A 21,081-nucleotide genomic window follows, 5' to 3' on the forward strand; every position below is an offset into this window, starting at 1 on the left:
AATTTAAAATTGTACTAATTCACATATAAATAATTTATTATTTATAAGTAAAACCTGCGCGGATTTTAGACCTGTCTTTGCACTGGCAACCCTTGTCAGACGTATTGATTCCTTGCGCACTGCGGATTCAACGTTTCAAATCTTCTTTCTTCTGTATAAAGTGTTTTTCTTCTGATCATCATGTATACTGTGGTACTTATTATTATTCCTTTAATTTTACCCTATTTATTCCATGCATTAACACTTCTTGTAGTTTATTATGAAAACAAAATCAATACCATGACATCATTGACAATCATTTGACATCTGTCACTTTAAAATTATTAATAACATTATTGACATAAAAATATATCAAATTGATATTACTTCTTCTAAAAAAATCATTTTATGAATTTAGTCGAAAAATATTTTCTAAAACCATTATAATATGCTATAAGACAATAAAATATACTGATCGCCTAAAAAGAGATTGTTGAACAATCGCGTCTCAAATCAGAATATAAAATTTGTTATTCTTCTAATGTAACGAATGCTGATGAATAATTGTATTGTTTTAATGGTAGTTTTTAATTATTTTTTTGTTTTTTCACAGCGAATGAAAGCAGGGCGTTGCCCGACAGACGAGTTGGCAATAACTAACTTCGCCTTCATTAACGCAAAGGACTTCCAAGGCGATGTCAGGTACATATTACGTCGCTACGTCGTTTTTACTTACTACGAAATTAATACAACAAAAATTTTTATTTTTAGGCATGTCGAAGTTTGTACGGGTCCTTCACAACACTTTATATTCTCTGTTCAATCCTACCCTGATTTCGAAAGGGGCGCTGTTGGATTTTCGGCTCCGCAGAGAAAATGGGCTACACTTTCTATCGGACAGGTATATATTTGTACCATTATTACTATAAAAATAGAATTATTCATATGGATGTGTATATATATTTAACAGAATATTGACGTGAAACCATTCCCGGCGAATTCAGCTGAATGCTTGTGCACTATGGTGGTTGAAGCTGATTTCATGTCTAAAAAGACGTAAGTATAATTTTTTAAATAACCTATGCTTACAATAAAATATTTTTACATAAATTGTACAAAAATTAAGTTCTTTGGATAATACGTAAATATTGTAACTGTGAAACCACTAGTCACATTTTAATAACAATGAATATATAGTTTTTAGATGTAGTTTACAATAATTAATATTAGCATAATTTACTTAGAAGTATATTATAAAGTTTATTAAATTATGTCACAACTTAATATTTTTTCAGAACTACTACAGAACAATATGATTCAGATCAAATGGCAGAAGATTTCTTGAATAACTTTGCTGAGCAAATATTCACAGTTGGACAACAACTGGCATTCAGCTTCCGCGATAAGAAAATACTATCCCTAGTCGTTAAGAAGTTAGAGGGTATGTTTTTTTAATTTGGTATTCAGTTAAACATCATATCTTATTCACTAGTCAACAACCCAATGTATTCCAAAATCCGAAGAAAAACAGTAATTTAGATATTAGTTGCAAATCTCTCTCTCTTCCTCCTGTTCTTTCCATTTTACACCACTATAATTTTCCAGATCTCAAATTGCTTCTATTTTACTTCTCTCATTCGCCCTCAGCGTCTCCATATAAAAATGTTGAAAATGCAATGAAATTTATTAAACATAATAAATTATTAATATAATTATATAATTATTAATATAATTATAATAAAACAGTAGAGTAAATTATTAATATAATTATTAATATAATTATAATAAAACAGTAGAGAGAATTTAGCCCTGTTATACACCTTTCTGTACTTCAAAACTCTCATTCAGTATATTAAACCTGCTTAAAAAATTATTTTCTATCTACAGCTGCTGATCTGGTTGCTCTAAAAGCTGGTACAGATGCTACACCGCGAATCGTGAAATTTGGTCGTTGCCTCAAAGCTACATGCGTCCAATTCCATAAAGCCGAATCCTCTTCTCTCAACCTCACTGGAAAAGCAAAGGGGTATGAATATATTTTAATATAATATTAATCAATAAATATATTGTATGACTTATTCTAGTATTCAACCGAGGCAGTCAATCATCAATCCCGATTGGGACTTTGGAAAAATGGGCATTGGCGGCTTGGACAAAGAGTTTAACGCCATATTCAGGCGAGCATTTGCATCGAGAGTGTTCCCTCCAGAAGTAGTCGAACAGTTGGGATGTAAACACGTGAAAGGTATTCTGTTATATGGACCTCCTGGAACTGGTAAAACACTGATGGCCCGGCAAATCGGCAACATGTTGAACGCTAGAGAGCCTAAAATTGTTAACGGCCCTCAGATCTTGGACAAGTATGTAGGTGAGAGTGAAGCCAACGTGAGGAGGCTCTTTGCCGATGCTGAAGAAGAAGAGAAACGGGTAGTTATTTTCTCATATCTAGTTTGACTTATCGCTAAGCAATCGATATTATCTATAACAATATTTTTATTACTATAGTGTGGTCCCAACAGCGGCTTACATATCATTATCTTTGATGAAATTGACGCTATTTGCAAAGCGAGAGGTTCTGTAGGTGGAAACACAGGAGTTCACGATACTGTCGTAAATCAGCTTTTGGCAAAGATTGATGGTGTCGAACAACTTAATAACATCCTGGTAATTGGAATGACCAACAGGAAAGATATGATTGACGAGGCTCTAATGAGACCCGGAAGATTGGAAGTTCAGATGGAAATTGGTCTACCTAACGAAGAAGGCAGATTCCAAATCTTAAACATCCACACGAAGCGAATGCGAGAGTTTAAAAAGATCAACGAAGACGTTAATAATAAGGTTGAATAAATCCTTATTCTTATTTATAAATTGCATATTAAAAAAAGTTTTGGTAATATTTTTGTATTTATTAATGTATAGGAAATAGCAACATTGACTAAGAATTTCTCTGGCGCTGAATTAGAAGGTTTGGTACGTGCCGCTCAATCAACGGCTATGAATCGACTGATCAAAGCCGCTTCCAAAGTCGAATTGGATCCTCAAGCTATGGAAAAGTTGTACGTGAATCGAGCAGACTTCTTGCATGCTTTGGAACATGATATTAAACCAGCTTTCGGTACTGCGGCTGAAGCCCTCGAACATTTCCTTTCGCGGGGCATCATTAATTGGGGTACTCCAGTTTCATCCATATTCGAAGATGGAAACTTGTACATTCAACAAGCTAAAGCCCCCGAATCCAGCGGTATTATTACTTGCTATATATTGTTACAAGTACAAATTTGATTTATTGTTAAAGCAAATATTTATGTTTAGGTCTTGTGTCGGTACTGTTGGAGGGTCCACCGAATTCTGGCAAAACTGCACTCGCCGCACAGCTCGCCAAGATGTCTGACTTCCCGTTCGTGAAAGTTTGCTCTCCAGAGGATATGGTCGGATTTACTGAAAGCGCTAAATGCTTACAAATCAGAAAGGTTTGCACATACCAATAAAGAACGAAAGGAAGAATGTTGACTTTTAAACTTCTTGCAATCTTATGGCCATGCTCCTTAGGCCTTGATGTCAGTTCATCGATATTAAGAGTCTCGCCAAGGAATGAATGGACTTATTTTTTTGCAATGTTACTCGGTACTTAATCGACTTTTCTTAACTGTTAAAATGCAGTAATGGAATTTAAATAAAAATAAAGCGGAAAGAGCAGGAGACCAACGTCCCTACTATTTCGGATTTTTTGGACCAATCCTGAGATTTAGGGTAGAAAATGAATATTATTACGAACTGTTTATAACGGTGCTTTTGTTTTGCGATTATATAAGTTTGGTAACGGTATTCGCTACCTGATCTTGGAGACAATATTTGAGTTGCCCATCTTTGGAATGCATCTAACGATTGTCTTTTAGAAGTGCACTAGTTAACCGCTTTTGGCGAGGAGATGTAATGAAGGGCAAAAGACGGTCCGATTCGAGATTAGTTTTGTAACCCTTTTTATCTGGTCTTATACATCTGTCCTTGCATATTATGTATTGTCATAGTTCACGTTTTATAGCTGTAAACTACTATTGGACATATCGTTTTATGAAATGATCTTATTCTCAGTTTGTACATGATCAGTGTACACCGTTTGTTCCAAATCTGCGAGTACTGATCAAAAATAAATAGAAGACACTTATTCTGCAATATTATAATAATTTATTAAAAATACCACCCTTCTGAGTCAATACAGCGCTCGAGATGATCATAGAAAATTTCGAAACATATTTTGTAGAAATTTTCCGGAAGTGCCTCTAAGGCCTCGGCCGAATCCTTTTGAACGTTATCAATGGTGTCAAAACGTTTTCCCTTCAATGTCAACTTAATTTTTGGGAATAGCCAGAAGTCACAGAGAGCCAAATCAGGTGAATACGGCGGGTGTCTGAACACTATGATGCCTTTATTATCCAAGAATTCACTTGAGGTAAAATATTTTGCTTGAGGAAGAGGAAAAAACAAAAAAATTAAATATTGAAAATATTTTTTAAAAACTTAGAAATCTGGCATTAAAACTAATATTTTCGTATGAAGTAGGGCGAGTGAATAATCGGTGTCATTCCGATTTTGATCAAAAATGCGGTGTGAGCCGTTGTGCGTGGCATAAATTTTCAGTTTACTTATAAATATAAAATGTTATCAACTATTCAATTCCTTAAATATAACTATTTAATTAGGTGTTTGATGATGCATACCGTTCAACTTTATCGTGCATCTTGGTTGACAACATTGAGCGTCTCTTGGACTACGGTTCGATCGGTCCGCGTTACAGCAATTTGACTCTACAAGCTTTGTTAGTTTTGCTGAAGAAGCAACCGCCCAAGGGGCGTAAATTATTGGTGCTTTGCACCACAAGCAGGAGGTAATAATGTACATTTTATATTAATCCGGTATATAATTAATTATTAAAATAATGCTGTTATTCAGGCAAGTATTGGAAGATATGGAGATGGTGTCCGCGTTTACAGGCGTATTGCACGTACCAAATCTATCTGCTCCTGATCATCTGATAAGCGTATTGGAGGATTCTGACGTATTCACTAAACAAGAAATTAAGGCAATAGGACGAAGCGTTCACGGAAAGAAGTACGTAGATTATCTAATTACATCAAATTTAATTTGTTTTTAACCTTATTTATGATCTTTAGAGTTTTCATCGGTATAAAGAAGCTGCTGGGATTGATCGACATGGCTCGTCAGACCGAAGACAATTACAGAGTTGTCAAGTTCTTGTCCAAGTTGGAGGAAGAGGGCGGACTGGACCAATAAGGGGTGCCTGACCCCTAGCATTTAGTCAATAACACCATAAGACCGTACACTGTTACAAATAAGCCTCTTCACAACGGCAACTTAACGCATCTCATATCAGACACCCAAGACGCAGACTTATACGTCAATATTAACATCGAACACGAGAGTGCCAATCAGTCAAAGCAAAAAGATCTGCAAATGGACGTGGTGTACAGTACAAAGTCTGGCTTTTGCGAACTATCGTCGTTTTCAGACGGTATATCTTTCGACGATGCGTCTCAATCGCCGACGATTGACATTCAGCATTTGAACGAATCGGAATCGCAGAATTCGCACGATAGTTCGGACTCGCCGTTGGTCAACGTTTACGATGACGCTGACGAAAGCTGCACCGACGAAGACTTGATACCGTTTGAAACGTTTATCGACATGGGGCAATTTTGATTGTAAATCTCTGTTAATGAATGGTAGATAAAGATTTTTTATTACTTATATTAAAATAATATAAACCTTCTCATATATACAATCTATCAAATGTTATAATCATTCTATTTATATTGTATGTAGGGGAAATAACAAGATCAGCCAGTTGATATCGAGGGTTTTTTCCATTCACGCCAATCTTACAAAAGCTTTTCGGAGAGTTCTAAGAATCGAGTAAAGTATGAATACGTTCAAATATTTCATTCTGAAGCACCTTATTGCTGTAAAAAAGATTGGCTGTTTAGTAAATCTATTTATATCCAATTTTGAGAACTTTCCCAACAACTCGAGTATAAATCTTGAATCTAGCTAAACTAATCCTACATATATAAATAATAATGCTTATTGTTAAGTGGGGCTAAAGATATAATATAGATCAGAAATCTTATGAATATCGTATGACGCCTGTGATGAGAAATCTTAATGACCCACTACATATTGTTAAGTTTGAATTCTGCGTAGCTCGCTAAATTGTTCTTAAAGCGACGCTTGAACGCTTAAGTATGTTATTATTATAAATTTTACAGATTACGGTCTTATGGTGCAATTATATATTGAATATATGATGTAATAATCTATTGAAATAATTTTGAATTTTTCGCTTCTCAAGTTTATAAAGCATTGTAAGTTTTTTTATATTATTATTTAGAGTTTGAGGCGTTTTGGTGTAATTTATGATTTGCTAGTTTCAAAGTTGTACTTTGAGTTATCACACATTTATTTGCGTGCGTATTATATAGTGAAATTGATTAAATGTTACGGGGCAGTTCATTCTAATGATAAACGTTGTATTATAGTGTTATGTAAATATTTATTAAATAAAAAGCTTTTGAAAAGTAAAAAAAATAGTTAAGATTAACGACAATTAATTAGTCAATTTTAAAATTACGATCTAACAATGAACATGAAGTAGAACTTTTATCGTAATAATTGCACTAATTGTAAGTAGACGTCTTTCGTTGTCAAAGCACTCGTGTTTGTTTGTCACGCAAAATATATCAATACAGCATAGTTATTTAAGTCGGAACGATTAGTAAATTGCGCATTTTTTAAGTGTTACCACTTTGTTATAAACATATATATTTTTGTATATATTTTTTACGTAGCGTAATGGATTGAATGCTGTTTTTAATCTTATATAATTTGTGATTTTTTCAGTTGTATCATATTTGAAACATTAACCAATTTTAAACGATAATAAGAAACTAGAGAAAATAAAGAACAACTGCCCAGTGACTAAATCGATGTTTTGATATCATATTGAAAAGAAAATATTATATTTTATCGATATATATTTCTGTATGAATTGTTGAAGTTTAATAAGCGGTCAAGTCAAATAACACTCGTATTTATTTAGAATATAAGTCACACTAGCATGAAACTATAGAAACTAATATATACTATCGTTTAATAAATATTTATTATGATACTAACTTGATTATTCAATAAAATGCAAACATTCCATTTGACGAATGTTATCAATGTAATTTTCAGTAACAGTATATTTTTTGTTTTAAATGTATTAGAGAATATATATATATAGTATGTAAATATATATTTTACAGTACTTGACTAACGTCGAGTACAATATATTTATCTGGCGGTTGAGTGTATAAAGATAAGACAGAGGAATTGTATTTAGGATGATTGAATCATATATTTGTTCCAAAAGGAATATCAGTTGTCGGTTTTTGGTTATGACATACTTAGCCAATATTAATTACGTTGACATTTATTCCTGGAATATATGCTGTGATGTTTATATAATGCAAACGTTTTAGGCATAAATTATAAAATAACATAATGCGAAAATATCAGAACAAGTAGATATTTATAATATTCATTTTTGTGATACTATTTATTTTTCTTCTCATACCGTCTATAGTTTTTATTATTTAAAGCGCTGATTCTATAATGTCTGAAGAGAATTATTAGAATTATATCGATAAATATAATCAATAATATATGAAACGTAGAGGTTTTGAATAAAATTCAATTTGCGGCTGTCAACTGTTTAAACGTTACAAAATTTATTGTTAACTCGTGTAATGTTATAACAAAATAAATTCGGTGTTGTACATATTGTTTTTATTTGTATAAACTTGGATATAAATATTAAGGCATCAAAATAACACTTGCTTAATATGTGTTTAATGTTACTAATTCGATATAATAAACTTATCATATTAGGAAGTATTGTTAAAGGCATAAATGGAAGAAGCATTAGGTAAAATGGCGATTGTTCAAATTACACTATCAATAAAATATACCAATTCAATCTGAGTGAGGCCATTATTAATCAGACGTTGTATTTAAACTCTTCACATTTGAGCAGCAGTTACATATAACAATTTCACTAAAAGATCTATTAAGTAATAGGATTTGTACTTTAATATCCAAATTCTACATTTATTGAATTAAGGCCTCCGTATTCTGGTAATGTTTTTTACAATGCTTTAACATTCATATAATATATTTATCTTACTCATAATAATCATTTAAGAATTTTATATTTAAACAATGAAACGTTGTCAATGTCCATATGCTGATTTCAACCGACTTACTTCATTATGAACAAGTATAATACGTACTTAATTCAGAGTGCAGCTAAAATTTGCACTTCGACCAGCAAATAATAAAAATTCAAGTTTAAAATTTTTTATCTGTTTTAAATACATAAAATGCAGATGGTGATCTACCACAAATGTCAAGATTAAGTTGTAAAGGGTCAAGACGGCCAGCTTACATATATATTACAATAATTCAGATTGATACCAATATTTTTTTTAAGTACTGATCTAAGCTTCGGTCATATATTGTGACACCTGCAATAATGCTGAGCTAGACTTACAAGAATAATACTAATAATCATTAAATATATATTTTTTAATATTGTAGAGGTGACTATGTATATATAAAAAAGCTGACTTTACCTCTTAACATAAATAATTTAATTAAATATCGAATATTATGTCGATATATACAATTTTCCAAAACTAAAAAGAGATCTGACACACGATCCTATATCTTTAAATAAATTAAGATCGCATATTAATAAATATTTTTTTAAATTAAGTCATTTATATTTCAATTAAAAATAATTCCAACAAGTATTTTTTTATTAGTTGATCAGGATGATACTAATTGGCGCATTCACAAGCGTCGACCCAATCATTGTACACATCTATAGGTTCCGATAGAACGTTTGTTGTCGTTTGAAAGTCTTCCAGACAGACTCTACAACTTATTTTTGCCGTATTTCTACTCTTATCCCTGAAATGAGCAAATGATTACTTTGTATAATAATATAAAAATAGTCGTTTCATGTAAAAAGAAGTTGAAGCATTACATCTTTACTTCGCAAGATTTTTCGTGATTGCAAAACGGACAGTTAAACTGCTGATCGAGAGGTTGGATCGCCTTTCTTTTCGTCGGAGGCTTTCGCTTTGACTTACGACGTCCCATCTCAAATCTGAAAATAAAGTAATAACAAATAATAAAATCAATGTGTTAAGAGCAAATGTTACAAAAATTAAATTTTACAGGAGAAAAATAACTGTTGCTTAAATAATTACTAGAAATTTCTATTGCTATTTCACTATTGTTTTTATGAAATTTATATTAAAAGATGAATTATTTTGGGTGATACATAATATATTGGAAATTTTTATCAAGCTATACGGCCTAGTATAATACATATTCGGTCATAATATAATTTGACGGTTTTAACAGGTGAACGGTGAAATATTGCACTGTAACAACAAAATGGCGTCCTTCGGACACTTTAAATGAATATTATTTATACAATTAGTTAAGAGTCGGAGTAAAACAACATATAATACGTAAGAAAATGATTCAAATCATATATTAAGTTTGTAAAACATCAAAATGTACCGGTAGCGTCTAACCGCGTGAAGAGCTGTCAACCGCCACGAACGGTGCTGCCAGTGGACAAATAAGATTCCAAACTTTTGGTCATAAGGCAGAAACATTCATTATGCCGAAATGTAAGAACTAGAATATAATTATTTATAATTTATACAGGATATTTTCTAATAGAAAAACATCTTAAATAATAAAAAATATATCCAGCAAAAAGAAAAATATTTAGGGTGAACCCTTTATCTGCTAAGGTGACTTTCATCAATTATGTCACAGCTTTATCGTGAATTATTTACCCCCCACCCCCTCTATGTTACAAGTTGCGATTGAGCTAGACTTCTGTTTGTAAGAATTAAGAATATAATTATCACAATTTCCCTAACTCTCCGCTTCTTAAACTTGTAACTTCATTTATGGAAGCCGCCTAAAGCGCTTTTCAAAATACTACCCAGTCATATATATTTATCGATCTATGCCACGCAATAATAAATTCAAAAATATAAAAAAATAATGTTTTATACCACTGACACACAAATGTAATAACAAATTAGCATATCTATTTACCTTTTCGAGCTTTATGGCGTCAACAAGCATAATCGTTAATATTTCCGCCGAAAGAAAAATCAAGCCCGGTGATTATTGTTGCTGCGCCTCCATCCCTTAACGTTTGAGTGACATCTAAAATATAATATTTAAAGACGTGCGTTTTCTTGTATAAACAAAAATAAAAACCATTCCATATTTTTTCACTGTGACCCATGGAGACTTGTAAAACATCATAAATTTATAGATAATCAAGGAGATCAGATAATCTGAAACTCAGACTGCAATAAAATAATTCATACTTTTTTGTCGGTTTATATATTAAAGTAAGTGCACATGATACAATCAAAGATTATAACTTATTTCATTCTTAAAAAAAATAATAATATATCAATCGATCGCCCAAATTACAAAAAAAATCTCGCATATTTTCACTGTATAAAAAACGATCCAGACCTTTTTGGGTTTCAGGCCCCGATTATTTACATTTGCTTTTCCCCCCCCCCTCCCGTCACTAACATTGATTAATTATTGTTTAGCAGCCAAAAGGTCATGTTAAAAACATTTTACTTTTTATAAATTAATTATATATTAGTTTTATTTTGTTCATAAGAATAAATAAAAAATATAATAGTCATTAGACTGCTTTATTTTGTATTAAATATGTAAAGGTGACCCAAGACAGCTATACAACTTTTTATTAGGCATTTCGTAAAACATTCATAATATTGAATAAATATATGCAAAGTTATTTATGCAGAAATTTCAAGCATATTAATTAATATACCACATTTGGAATATTACTGTCAAATTAAACAAAATAATTCAATAAGATAATTGGCTTAAAAGTTTTTTGGCTCATTTGAAATTTCTCTCTAGCAATCTCATATTGCAAAATTCGACTTGGAGGACAGATTAAGACGTTATGCGTTATGTTTTACTTAACCTGATTTTTATTAAGTTGCTATGTCCGAGTTGGCGCCGGTCGAAGTATTATTTTTTAATGTTTACGGGTTAATGTGTGTGGTAAGCCGGTACGGAATTTTTTTTAATATTTTTATTTATTTATTCATACGAATGTTAAATTCTTTAAGTATTAGGCCCACTGTCCACGGAGACGTCGCTGCATAGACGCGTATTCATCATTGTACGCTCGTTGTACGCCTGCTTGCTGCGTACATATAAACTAACGAAACACTGTCGACGGAGCTGCAACGTCACGCACACGCAAGCTTCATGACGACAGTCGTCAAGCATATCAGACGCCCGAGCTTATCGAACTGCGTAAACGTGTAGAAAACAATGGCAATTTCAGCTGCTAATTTTTTTCAGATCGTTGAAAAGTACCAGTGTCTTTATAATAGTAATCTTGCAAATTATGCAAGAAAAGATATTACTGAGAAAGCTTGGAGTGAGGTGGGAAGTCAAATAATATTTCGTTAGTTTATATGTACTCAGCAAGCTAGCGTACAACAAGCGTACAGCCCACTGTCCACGGAGGCGTATAACGACGAATACGTGTCTATGCAGCGACGCCTTTGTGGACAGTGGGCCTTAGATTTAGATGTATATTGTTATTAGTATTTTAAACCATATATGCATTAATTAGGTCGAAAAACTTTATATGTGATGATCGGTCAAAATTATAAATAAATTATTCATTAATTCCGATATTTTAGAAACTATATAAATTTAAAAACAGGCATTTAAGATGTTAGTCATTAGTGTTTATATTATATGCTATGTTTTGACCTTTTAATATACATTCTGACCAATGTAATACTGTGTTCCTAATTTATAAATTATGAACACAATATTGTCAATATTGTATGATTTATTGTGTTCATAATTTATAAATTATGAACACAATAAATCCGGTTATGGCCATAATTTATAAATTATGACCACAACCGTATTAAAATTCTCACACGAAAAATACAAGCCAAAATATAATATACTCATTTATATATAGTTTATTTAGCCTTAAAAATTGATACTGTGTGCTATGTCACCCCGATCGATATATCTTGGGTCAGTAGTACTTTCAAATACTTTTAAATAAGGTAAAGTTTCGGAAAAACTGTTACGATAACAAAAATCGAACAATGCTTGTATTGGGATTAAGTTCAAAGAGGTTTTGGTCTCATATATAAATACGATACAGCCGGGTAAGGTTAATTTTTAAATGTAGAACTTTTAAATTTTCTAAATAGTGACGTGTTATTTTTAAGTCCTTCCTCATACTTACATGACGTATGCAACACACATGCCATTATTATTCAATTTAACTCGCCTCTAATTTAACCAATTTAATAAAATAGTTTGTACTACATCGATAAAAATCCTCGCTAAGCGGTGCTATGAGTCAGACTGCGTGTATGTTACATTTTGTTGATGGTACTGTCTGTAGATATGTAATATAATATAATATAATATAAATGTCTCGGATTTCATGTATTTTCATGTATAATAAATAAATAAAGATGTGTTTGAGTTTCTAATTTTCCTTATGTTTCCCATTTACATTGTATGCATATCTAGTGTCAATTTTATTATAAAATATGTTTACATATAAACAGCTGTTATCAATATTTAAATAACTTATCAAAGTATACACATGCTTAGCAATGATTTTCGTTTTGCGAAAATAGTAATTTAAAAGCATATTTATAAATTTAAAAATAAAGTTGTACGTCGCAATTGCGTTTTTAAGGCCAAATTGTGTCTGAAAAGAAAAGAATAGTACATTTCGCTGTCAGGTGGAGGCCGGTCTCCGCTGGTAGCAATTGCATCGGTTAGTTATTTAATTTTGCTTTAGACAATGAAATAACAATAAATAAATCGTTTTAATGCTATTCTAAATCATTGTCATTAAAAATCGATAAAAATAAACGAAACGTTCGATAGTTGAGGCCATTTTTTCCATTTTTATTGTGATATCTAGCACACCAGTGAATAACATCAATGAACTAGACTTTAAAAATACATAAAATAGGAATTCTATGTATAAAAAACTACGTGCATGTATACATAATCACGTTACGTTTGATTTTTTAAATTTAACTTTATTACTAAGTGCTTTTATTTTTCGACAAGGTTAACATTTTTTTGTTATATAATAAATATTTAATAAAAAAAAAAACGCATGCTTACATTAAAATATAACCATTTTGTTTGCACGTAATGTTAATCTAAAGACGATTCGTATTTTAATAATATATTAGATTTTTTCAGGTCTCAAATGTGTGTTTATTTCATTATAATCTATAATATTTCATTTTAAAAATGATTTTGGTGTTTTATTTCATTCGCAGAGAGATTTGTTTGAACACTATATAACCGAGACGTTGATCAGTATCGCTCGCTTCATAAGTCTGCTTGATATTATATATAAATATACATATATATATTATATAGACATATTAACATTGTGCGCTTATGAGTTGATGTACTTTTAATTTGCTCGATACATTGTGCGATAATATCATTTTCGATGGTGTATGTAAGAAGGAGACTACTAAACTTGGGACGAAAATTTACTTCATTGTCTTGTTCGAGTCACCGAAGAATCTTTGTTAAAATGACTGCCGAGTCCAACTACATGGCGTGCTTCGCAAGGACGCCGTCGATCACGGGATTCGACGGTGACATAACGACGTTCGGGAGGAGGTGGTACCGGAAGGCTGCACATCGGTAAGAATGTTTTTATGACTATATAATATTTAAGTTACGTGTACATATTTTGAGCAAATCTGCCCTTTCTGATTACAATATTTACAATATTCAGTAAACTTGAACACTTAATACTTTTACATGTCGCATTCTAGTATTGAATAGTGACAGAGGCGTGGTTAAGTTTTTGGTGTCCATCTTAGTAGTACTGAGTAATTGTATTTATTACTTAAATTTATTATTGTGAACTAAAAAGTGTAGGCATATAAAACAAAAAATACATACAGTGTACATATTCAGGATTTGCCATTGCCAAACTTATAATTTTATTGCATGTAAATAATATTATTAAAAACGAAAACAAAAAATAATGTAAAATAACTTCAAACAACATCAACAATATAACATATGAGTATATCAATATAATTACATATTATTATACACATACATATCTATGCTTAACTTTAAATATTTTTTTATACAGAAAATATTTTATTGATTGTTTGAGTAACTAAAACTTATCCCTATTCGCTATTCCACCAACAACTGACATTTCTTAGTGAAATTCAAGTGGATCGCAGAATCATCTTACTCCACTCGTGGCTGACTCCAATAGGCGTGTTGAAATCTTTGTCGCCTCTCTATAGTCAACCTCTTCTCCAGATTTAACTGGCTGAAGGGGCAGATTCCCGGTATCGACTAGAGGCTTTCGCTTTAGAGCGAATCCGGGGAGCCATGCAGAACCAAAGATAGTGTAGTACCATTACCCATTCAAAGCTTAACACAAAGTCTGCTTGCTCACATTATGCAAGCCCTAATATATTAAAAAAATAAAGCACATGGATAGGTGGTAACTGGCAGGTAGTAGCGTAGTAAAGGACTTGCAAGTGCAGTGGTGGTGAGCATAAAGTATGCCTGACAAGTAAGAGAAAGAGAACTCCTAGTCCCAGAAAGAGAAAGTAATAAAAAGTTTAGAATGGCAAATAAATATTTGCTACAAATTTATTTCACTTGAATAAACAAACGACTCCTTTAGTGTTGGTTTTTACATTAACGACCATTCCCGCACTTTTGCGTTTATATTATCCAAAAATTGAATGATGTTTGTTGATGAACTATGCAACATTTTAGAACTTGAAAGTTATTCGAAAATAGACGTGTATCTGAACTAAATACAATTTTTTTTGTTTCTAATGTTTATTTTGGTCATTGATCGCCATATGTCGCTTTTTCAGTGTTTCAATGTTCATTTTTTTAAAATCGTGTTTTTCTAACGTTATAATATATTTGTTTAACCATTCGAATGTTTTTATTTTAATTATGGCGTTGTATAGTTGCCAGTTTAATTTATATTTAAAAGCTCCATAGCTTATGTTAGAAATTACGTTGTGAAAATAGTTGTGTCGCCCTAGAAAGTCGACATAATAATTTGTGCAAAATTTATGACACCAGAGCTCAACGTATGAGAGTTTTTGTTGCTTCAGCAAATAGTTTTTCTGATTTATAGCTAATATAGAAACAGGTGGTTTCCATATTTAAACTGTATCATGTGAAGGACCGCTTTTTATTAAAATTACACTTGCATGATATATATAAATATAGATTAGTGTTAGCCAAAACCAATAGGTATGAGAGCTATCTACGGATTATTCGACAAGCTAACTATTTACTTAAAGTATTTTTATTATTTTTAATATTGACCAGAGACAAAGACAGAATCATTTCTTAAATGTCCGGCTTATTTGGACACGCAGTGAGTCATTTCACAAAACTTTATATTTTATTTGAATAAATTTACATGGCAGTTTCAGCTTAATTTCTTCATTGTCTTTGTAGTATTGACTGGAATTGTGTATTCAGATAATAAATAAATGAGATATCAACAACCTAAACAAGTTAATTTAAAATTGTACATCGTTGATTTGTTACTTTGTTTTTAACCTATTTCAAAGTAAAAAAATAAATTTTGCATGACGTTTACTTTGAAGGCAATAAAGTTATTAATGTAGCTACCTGCATAGTGAGAAATTATACATTTTTTAAAAAATATGTGAAGGTTAAGCGTTTAAAATTTTAATTAAACAAAACTTACAGTTTTAGAAAAATAAAATTTCCGCGAAAAAAGAGGTTTTGTTATGTTTTGAATCACTCAGAACCTTAATTCAAAAGATTTAAGATTCATACAACTTTTAACTTGACTGGCAAATGTAGATAAAGGTATTTCTACAAACATATTCATAACAAGTATATACATATAAAAGAATCAATAAATATATTTGCTTTTTGCAATTTTTATTTTAATATGTTTACCTCAAACTCTAACTAACCTCACTTCTTGTATATTTATTGTATACTTATGGCAAACCCTATTGATCTGAGTATCTGCATGAAAATGCATCCTAAAGGAACCCTTATAATGTAAAGTATTAAGTTTTAGCACTTCCGTAATAATGCACATTTAATATTATTATTATTTTTTTAAATAAAAATATTTTATTTATTGGTAGCTGAATTATAATATCTCAGTTAGCATCTAACCTACTTATTTTTTGTCGCGGTATAGAGTAAAATCCAATTTCACATTTCCTCATAAACTTCATAATTCAATTCCTGTAAAATACATATAGGGTTGGAAATGGATTCGTGTTATGATCCAATATTGTATCTTTTGCAAAATCGATAGTAATTATTGTTTGCGTTAAAAATACATCTATATTTTCCTTAGGGAAAAGAGTAACACCATTACATTTTTTAAATATATTTGCTAGATAGGAAACTTAACTTAACCACGAAACGTAATTCTCGCAATTCAAACAATCTGACAAGAACTCGTGAACTGCCACGTGACAGCCATCTAATTTTATTGTATGGACTGGAAAAATGCACAATAGCTGCCTATGTATTTACATATATTTTAGAATATGTATGTACTCTTGTTTTTAAGGTTCGTGTTTTCATGTACACGTTTGGGATTTTTTTTAACTTATTGCGGAACCTCAAATTTTATTCTACTAATAGGAAAAAGCATAAAAAATGTTTTGTTGTTAAAAATAATTATATTTATGTATTAGGCATAAATATAATTGAACTTTTATTTTGATAGTGAAAATAAATAATATAATTATCGCATATTATTGTAATTTATTGCTATAATTGCGTGATTTATTTATTGTTTTAGATATGCACATTTGCGTATTGCATGAGAATATTTGCTGGGGGCTATCGCTAATATGTTTTTATCCTTCTTATCATTATTGTTTCTCTCTTGGGGGCATCAATATTAAAAATGTTGTTTGTGCATTTTATACGTTGGCCTTTAGGGTCATCTTGAGTCTTGAGGATGATGACATACTGCTTACTTGTGATTAGTAATATTTTGCGTAAGTGGGATATATAGAATTAGAATAATATTTTTGATGTATGATAAACTATTAAGAAAAACATGTTATTGGTTTTATGTATTAAACATGTAATTTTATTAAAAAAAAATATAATACGTAGAATTTTAATAGGAAATCGTGGGTTTAGAGCAAATCGGGGTTACTGGTAAATACTGCTAAATTACCGGTATATATATTCCTAATTATACTGGTATTTCAGTATATTAAAATTTATTGTGATTATTTTGGATTTACGAAATCTTTGTAATTATTATTTTGAATCTACAATAATATGCGTTGTTCTATAAATTCGTGAAATTCTTTTCGACTTGCTTCTAACGAATATAAATAAGATATTTGTTTGGGTCTGGGGATTCACAGGTTATGCTTAGCTTTAACCCTTATAATACCCTTCGATTTCTTGATAGATATGCTAACAATACCCTAGGAAATATATGTTTAACGTAAATTAATTAAAAAACATTAATAATATTTTATTTTATATTTTTTTTGCTAAATTAATTAACAATAAATTATAAAAATTAACATACATTTTTTTAAAACTAGAAAAACGTTTTTAAGCAAATATTTTTATATTATAGGAATTTCATTATTTTTTAATTTTATTATTTTGGCGATTCTATATCGGCTCTAGGGTATTATAAGGTTTTATTCCATTAACTTACTCTATTCCTAACAAACAACATATATACATATATTATCATGCACTTTTTTTTACGAATAATTTATATTTTACTATTTTATCGTACCATCATTTTTCAATCAAATCTTCTTTAGTATACTGTAAGATGTTGTAAATTCGTGTCGTCTGTCTTTTTCATTTTGTTTTTTCATGAGTAATATATATGTATATAATATATACAAAATATAAAAATAAACGCTTTATTGAAGGATATGTGCTTATTTGAAATAGGTACTAGATTGCTTTGTGGTAATACATATAAATTTTAAAAATATCCCTTGTTATGTACACTAATGATAATGATAATAATACTACTAATTTATATCCACATGGGAAGATAGAATTGCTGACTTATTTACAATGATAAACAGTTAACGACTCTTATCATATTGTAAATTGGAATACCGGTATTTTGATTTAATTATCATCAATATTAAAATCAATAAGTATCAATCACATTACGTTTTGATGTATGTATGTCACAAACTTTGTATCTGTGATTTAAAAAACACTACTTGACGATTTTAGCTTTACTTTTCAGCAAGTTTTAGATTTAGACACATTATTCTATTATCAGATCTAGATTGTTACAATGCCCCGATAGTTATATCGGTCGAGTGTATAGAGACATAATACAAATAAATCGATAACATATAGTTTAATATTTCAGATATTTACCCAACTACACTTGGACAATAATGTTAAAAATATATTTACTCAACTACCGTTGGAAAATAGAGTTTCAACGTTTACTAGAATATATTTAATTTTTTTTTATTAAACTTTTTTTTTCAATATTCAATTTACAAACAGATGTGCAATTCTACAATTGTGATATGTTGATGCAATATAATGAAAAGGATAGTAAATCTTTATTTGGTATAATTTTAGAGTAAAAATCTAAAGCCTTTTACAATTTGATATTTTTCGGTATCATTATTTCCCACTCCACTACTGACTAGATTTAATCAACGCATATGTACTCTTCTTGCTTGCATCGACGACAAATGTTTTGTTAGCGCCATTTATTTATATACAATGTTTTTATAGTATCTTGCAGAACAACAAACACTTTTGATATTCGTTAATGAAGTCAGAATGATTACTTATGCATCTGTAAAACCCGATGATAAAAAATAAATTTAATATACAATTCCTTTTTAATTGAACAATAATCGTACAATAACTTATGGAGGGTTCAAAGTGCTAGTCTTTATAAAAAAATGACTATCAAGTTTAATAACTAGAATGGACACATTGTCAAATTGTGTTATCACAATTGATAAAAATTATTATGTGTTTCAACTAATGATTATAATTTTGAAATGGCATTAACCTATGTACAGTGGCGTGACAAGAAATTTTTGCGGTGATTTTGGGAATTCCCGCATATGATGAAAAAAAGCCCCTCGCAATAATTATAAAACGTATATAAAATAATAACTTTCAATCTATAACGTTATATGTTTTAATTTTGTAATAATATTTATTATTTTTTTAAATAATTAAAACACATTTGGATACATACATATATTTATATAAATTACGCAAAAATAACGTTATTTATATGTTAATTAATCAGACAATCTGAACAACGATAATCCAGATTGCTTTTTTGGCTTGTAAACTAATACCAATAAATGCCATGTGGCTAATTTGTATTTACTACAAATGTTATATGTATGCTGGATTTTTTCTGTTTTGGTCTGTGTCCAATAAATATGTTCTAGGATATTTTTGTAATAATACAGATTTATTGGATTACATTAAATAGTAAGAAAGGGTTCTGATTGTAACATAATTGACGCTAGTCTTGCGTTTCAACAATCAACACTTGCGAATGGGTATTGTATCAACGCCAGATTGGATTCAATGACATCTATTATATTTTATACTGATGCTATACTTAAAGTTTTGCATTAAAAGGTAATCACAAACCACTATTAACTTTAAACCATCATTTTCACTTTATCAGATTAGTTTTAAAACTTTAATTTACATAATATAACTGTGGGTTTCATATGAGAATATTTTTTCTAATAAAATCTATTCCTACTTCCAGTAAATCGTGCTTCTTGAACACTCCTCATTTTTTATTGAAGCATTGAAAATAACTCAGCTACATTTTAAACGATTACTTTCAAACGTCTAGTTGTATGGTCCTCCTCTATGGGGCGTGTCTGCACTCTGCCGTGTCTGTCTTCTCCTCATTGGAGACCAGCTTTAAGTATTAAGGGTTGTAAAGCTCGCTGACGAATCTCAATCATGCAGCAATCGTCCAGCTAATTGTTGCACTAATTTCTTAGAACAACGAAATATGTATACGCCTATAGAAAATGACACCTGTTTGACGGACATATTTCTGAGGTCTAATTGTGCAACGGGAATATTGTAACCTTACGGTGCTTTTTGTCTTCCGGTGATATATCGTTTCCTGTGACCATTTCGCAACAAAGAAATATTCTTTCAATGTATCGGAGAATACTTGCGTGTTATTTATTAGAAACGTTTTTTCTAGACGTAACAAGGGCTTTTGTGTGGTCACATCCTTTATATTATATTGTCTAGTTTCACCTATTATTACAAATGATCATCCTTAGTCGCGGTCATTAATGCGAGTTTCAAGAATAATACTCCACAGTAGATTCTATATTATAAAATCTATAACGTGCATCACCCCTCATTTTGTTTATATTAAAATATGTTTATTTATTTAAATGAAATAATACACTAAGCCGCGAATTAAGATATTTCATGATGTTTCTATAATAAGGAAATTAAAAAATGTAAGATAAATTCGATCGTCTTGAATTTTTTTGTATTACGATTTTTATTCGGTTGAATGATACGATACGTGAGTTTTTGTGTTTTTTACAACTATTTGTTTTTAATTAAATGATATTACTGTGTCGTTTATAATAATGTCGTTTAATATTTTGAATATCGTTTACTTACATGTTTAAGTTGTCGCCAATTTAGCATAAGTTTCCCAACTATTGACTGAATACATAATTCACACTGTCATTAGGTTTTCACCTAGATCCAATACGTAAATACGCAGTTTTTCTCAATTGTATTTTAACAAAAATGTTATTTGTCTTTAAATACGTCAACCTTGCCATTTTAGACACTGGGCGCGACGTGCAAACATTTCGATGCGCG

General features: G+C 30.5%; 3 protein-coding genes across 7 annotated transcripts in view; 2 read left to right on the plus strand and 1 right to left on the minus strand.

The window, feature by feature from the left end:
* The first annotated feature begins 68 nt into the window (after positions 1–68).
* On the plus strand, positions 69–7,817 carry comt (comatose). The gene is made up of 13 exons (XM_088199850.1): positions 69–192; positions 593–681; positions 751–880; positions 950–1,035; positions 1,275–1,420; positions 1,867–2,005; positions 2,064–2,406; positions 2,485–2,820; positions 2,902–3,223; positions 3,295–3,452; positions 4,683–4,867; positions 4,933–5,091; positions 5,154–7,817. Exons 1-13 carry the CDS (start codon positions 181–183, stop codon positions 5,272–5,274), a joined length of 2,226 nt encoding a protein of 741 aa, XP_088055976.1. The 5' UTR covers positions 69–180; the 3' UTR covers positions 5,275–7,817.
* On the minus strand, positions 7,736–21,069 carry LOC148228442 (transcription elongation factor 1 homolog). 2 transcript variants are annotated; one of them, XM_088199860.1, is made up of 3 exons: positions 20,875–21,069; positions 9,089–9,211; positions 7,736–9,012 (listed from the first exon to the last, which is right to left on the minus strand). In XM_088199860.1, the coding sequence occupies exons 2-3, from the start codon at positions 9,202–9,204 to the stop codon at positions 8,880–8,882; spliced, it is 249 nt and encodes an 82-aa protein (XP_088055986.1). In that variant the 5' UTR covers positions 9,205–9,211; positions 20,875–21,069; the 3' UTR covers positions 7,736–8,879. The 2 variants fall into 2 exon arrangements, with proteins under 2 accessions (XP_088055986.1, XP_088055985.1); XM_088199859.1 differs by lacking the exon at positions 20,875–21,069 and adding an exon at positions 9,634–9,755.
* Positions 12,909–21,081, plus strand: part of Nt5b (5' nucleotidase B) — a 38,664-nt gene continuing 30,491 nt past the window's right edge. Inside the window, exons 1-2 of one of the 4 annotated variants that reach the window (XM_088199855.1) lie at positions 12,909–12,958; positions 13,479–13,857. In XM_088199855.1, coding sequence (XP_088055981.1) covers positions 13,658–13,857 — 200 coding nt within the window. In that variant the 5' untranslated portion in view covers positions 12,909–12,958; positions 13,479–13,657. Of the gene's footprint in view, positions 13,858–21,081 lie in introns of all 4 variants that reach the window. The other 3 variants (XM_088199856.1, XM_088199857.1, XM_088199854.1) reach the window with 3 other exon arrangements.

This window comes from Plectrocnemia conspersa, unplaced genomic scaffold (genome assembly GCF_051122295.1).
Source record: "Plectrocnemia conspersa isolate PC_06_02 unplaced genomic scaffold, ASM5112229v1 ptg000012l, whole genome shotgun sequence".
NCBI lineage: Eukaryota > Metazoa > Arthropoda > Insecta > Trichoptera > Polycentropodidae > Plectrocnemia > Plectrocnemia conspersa.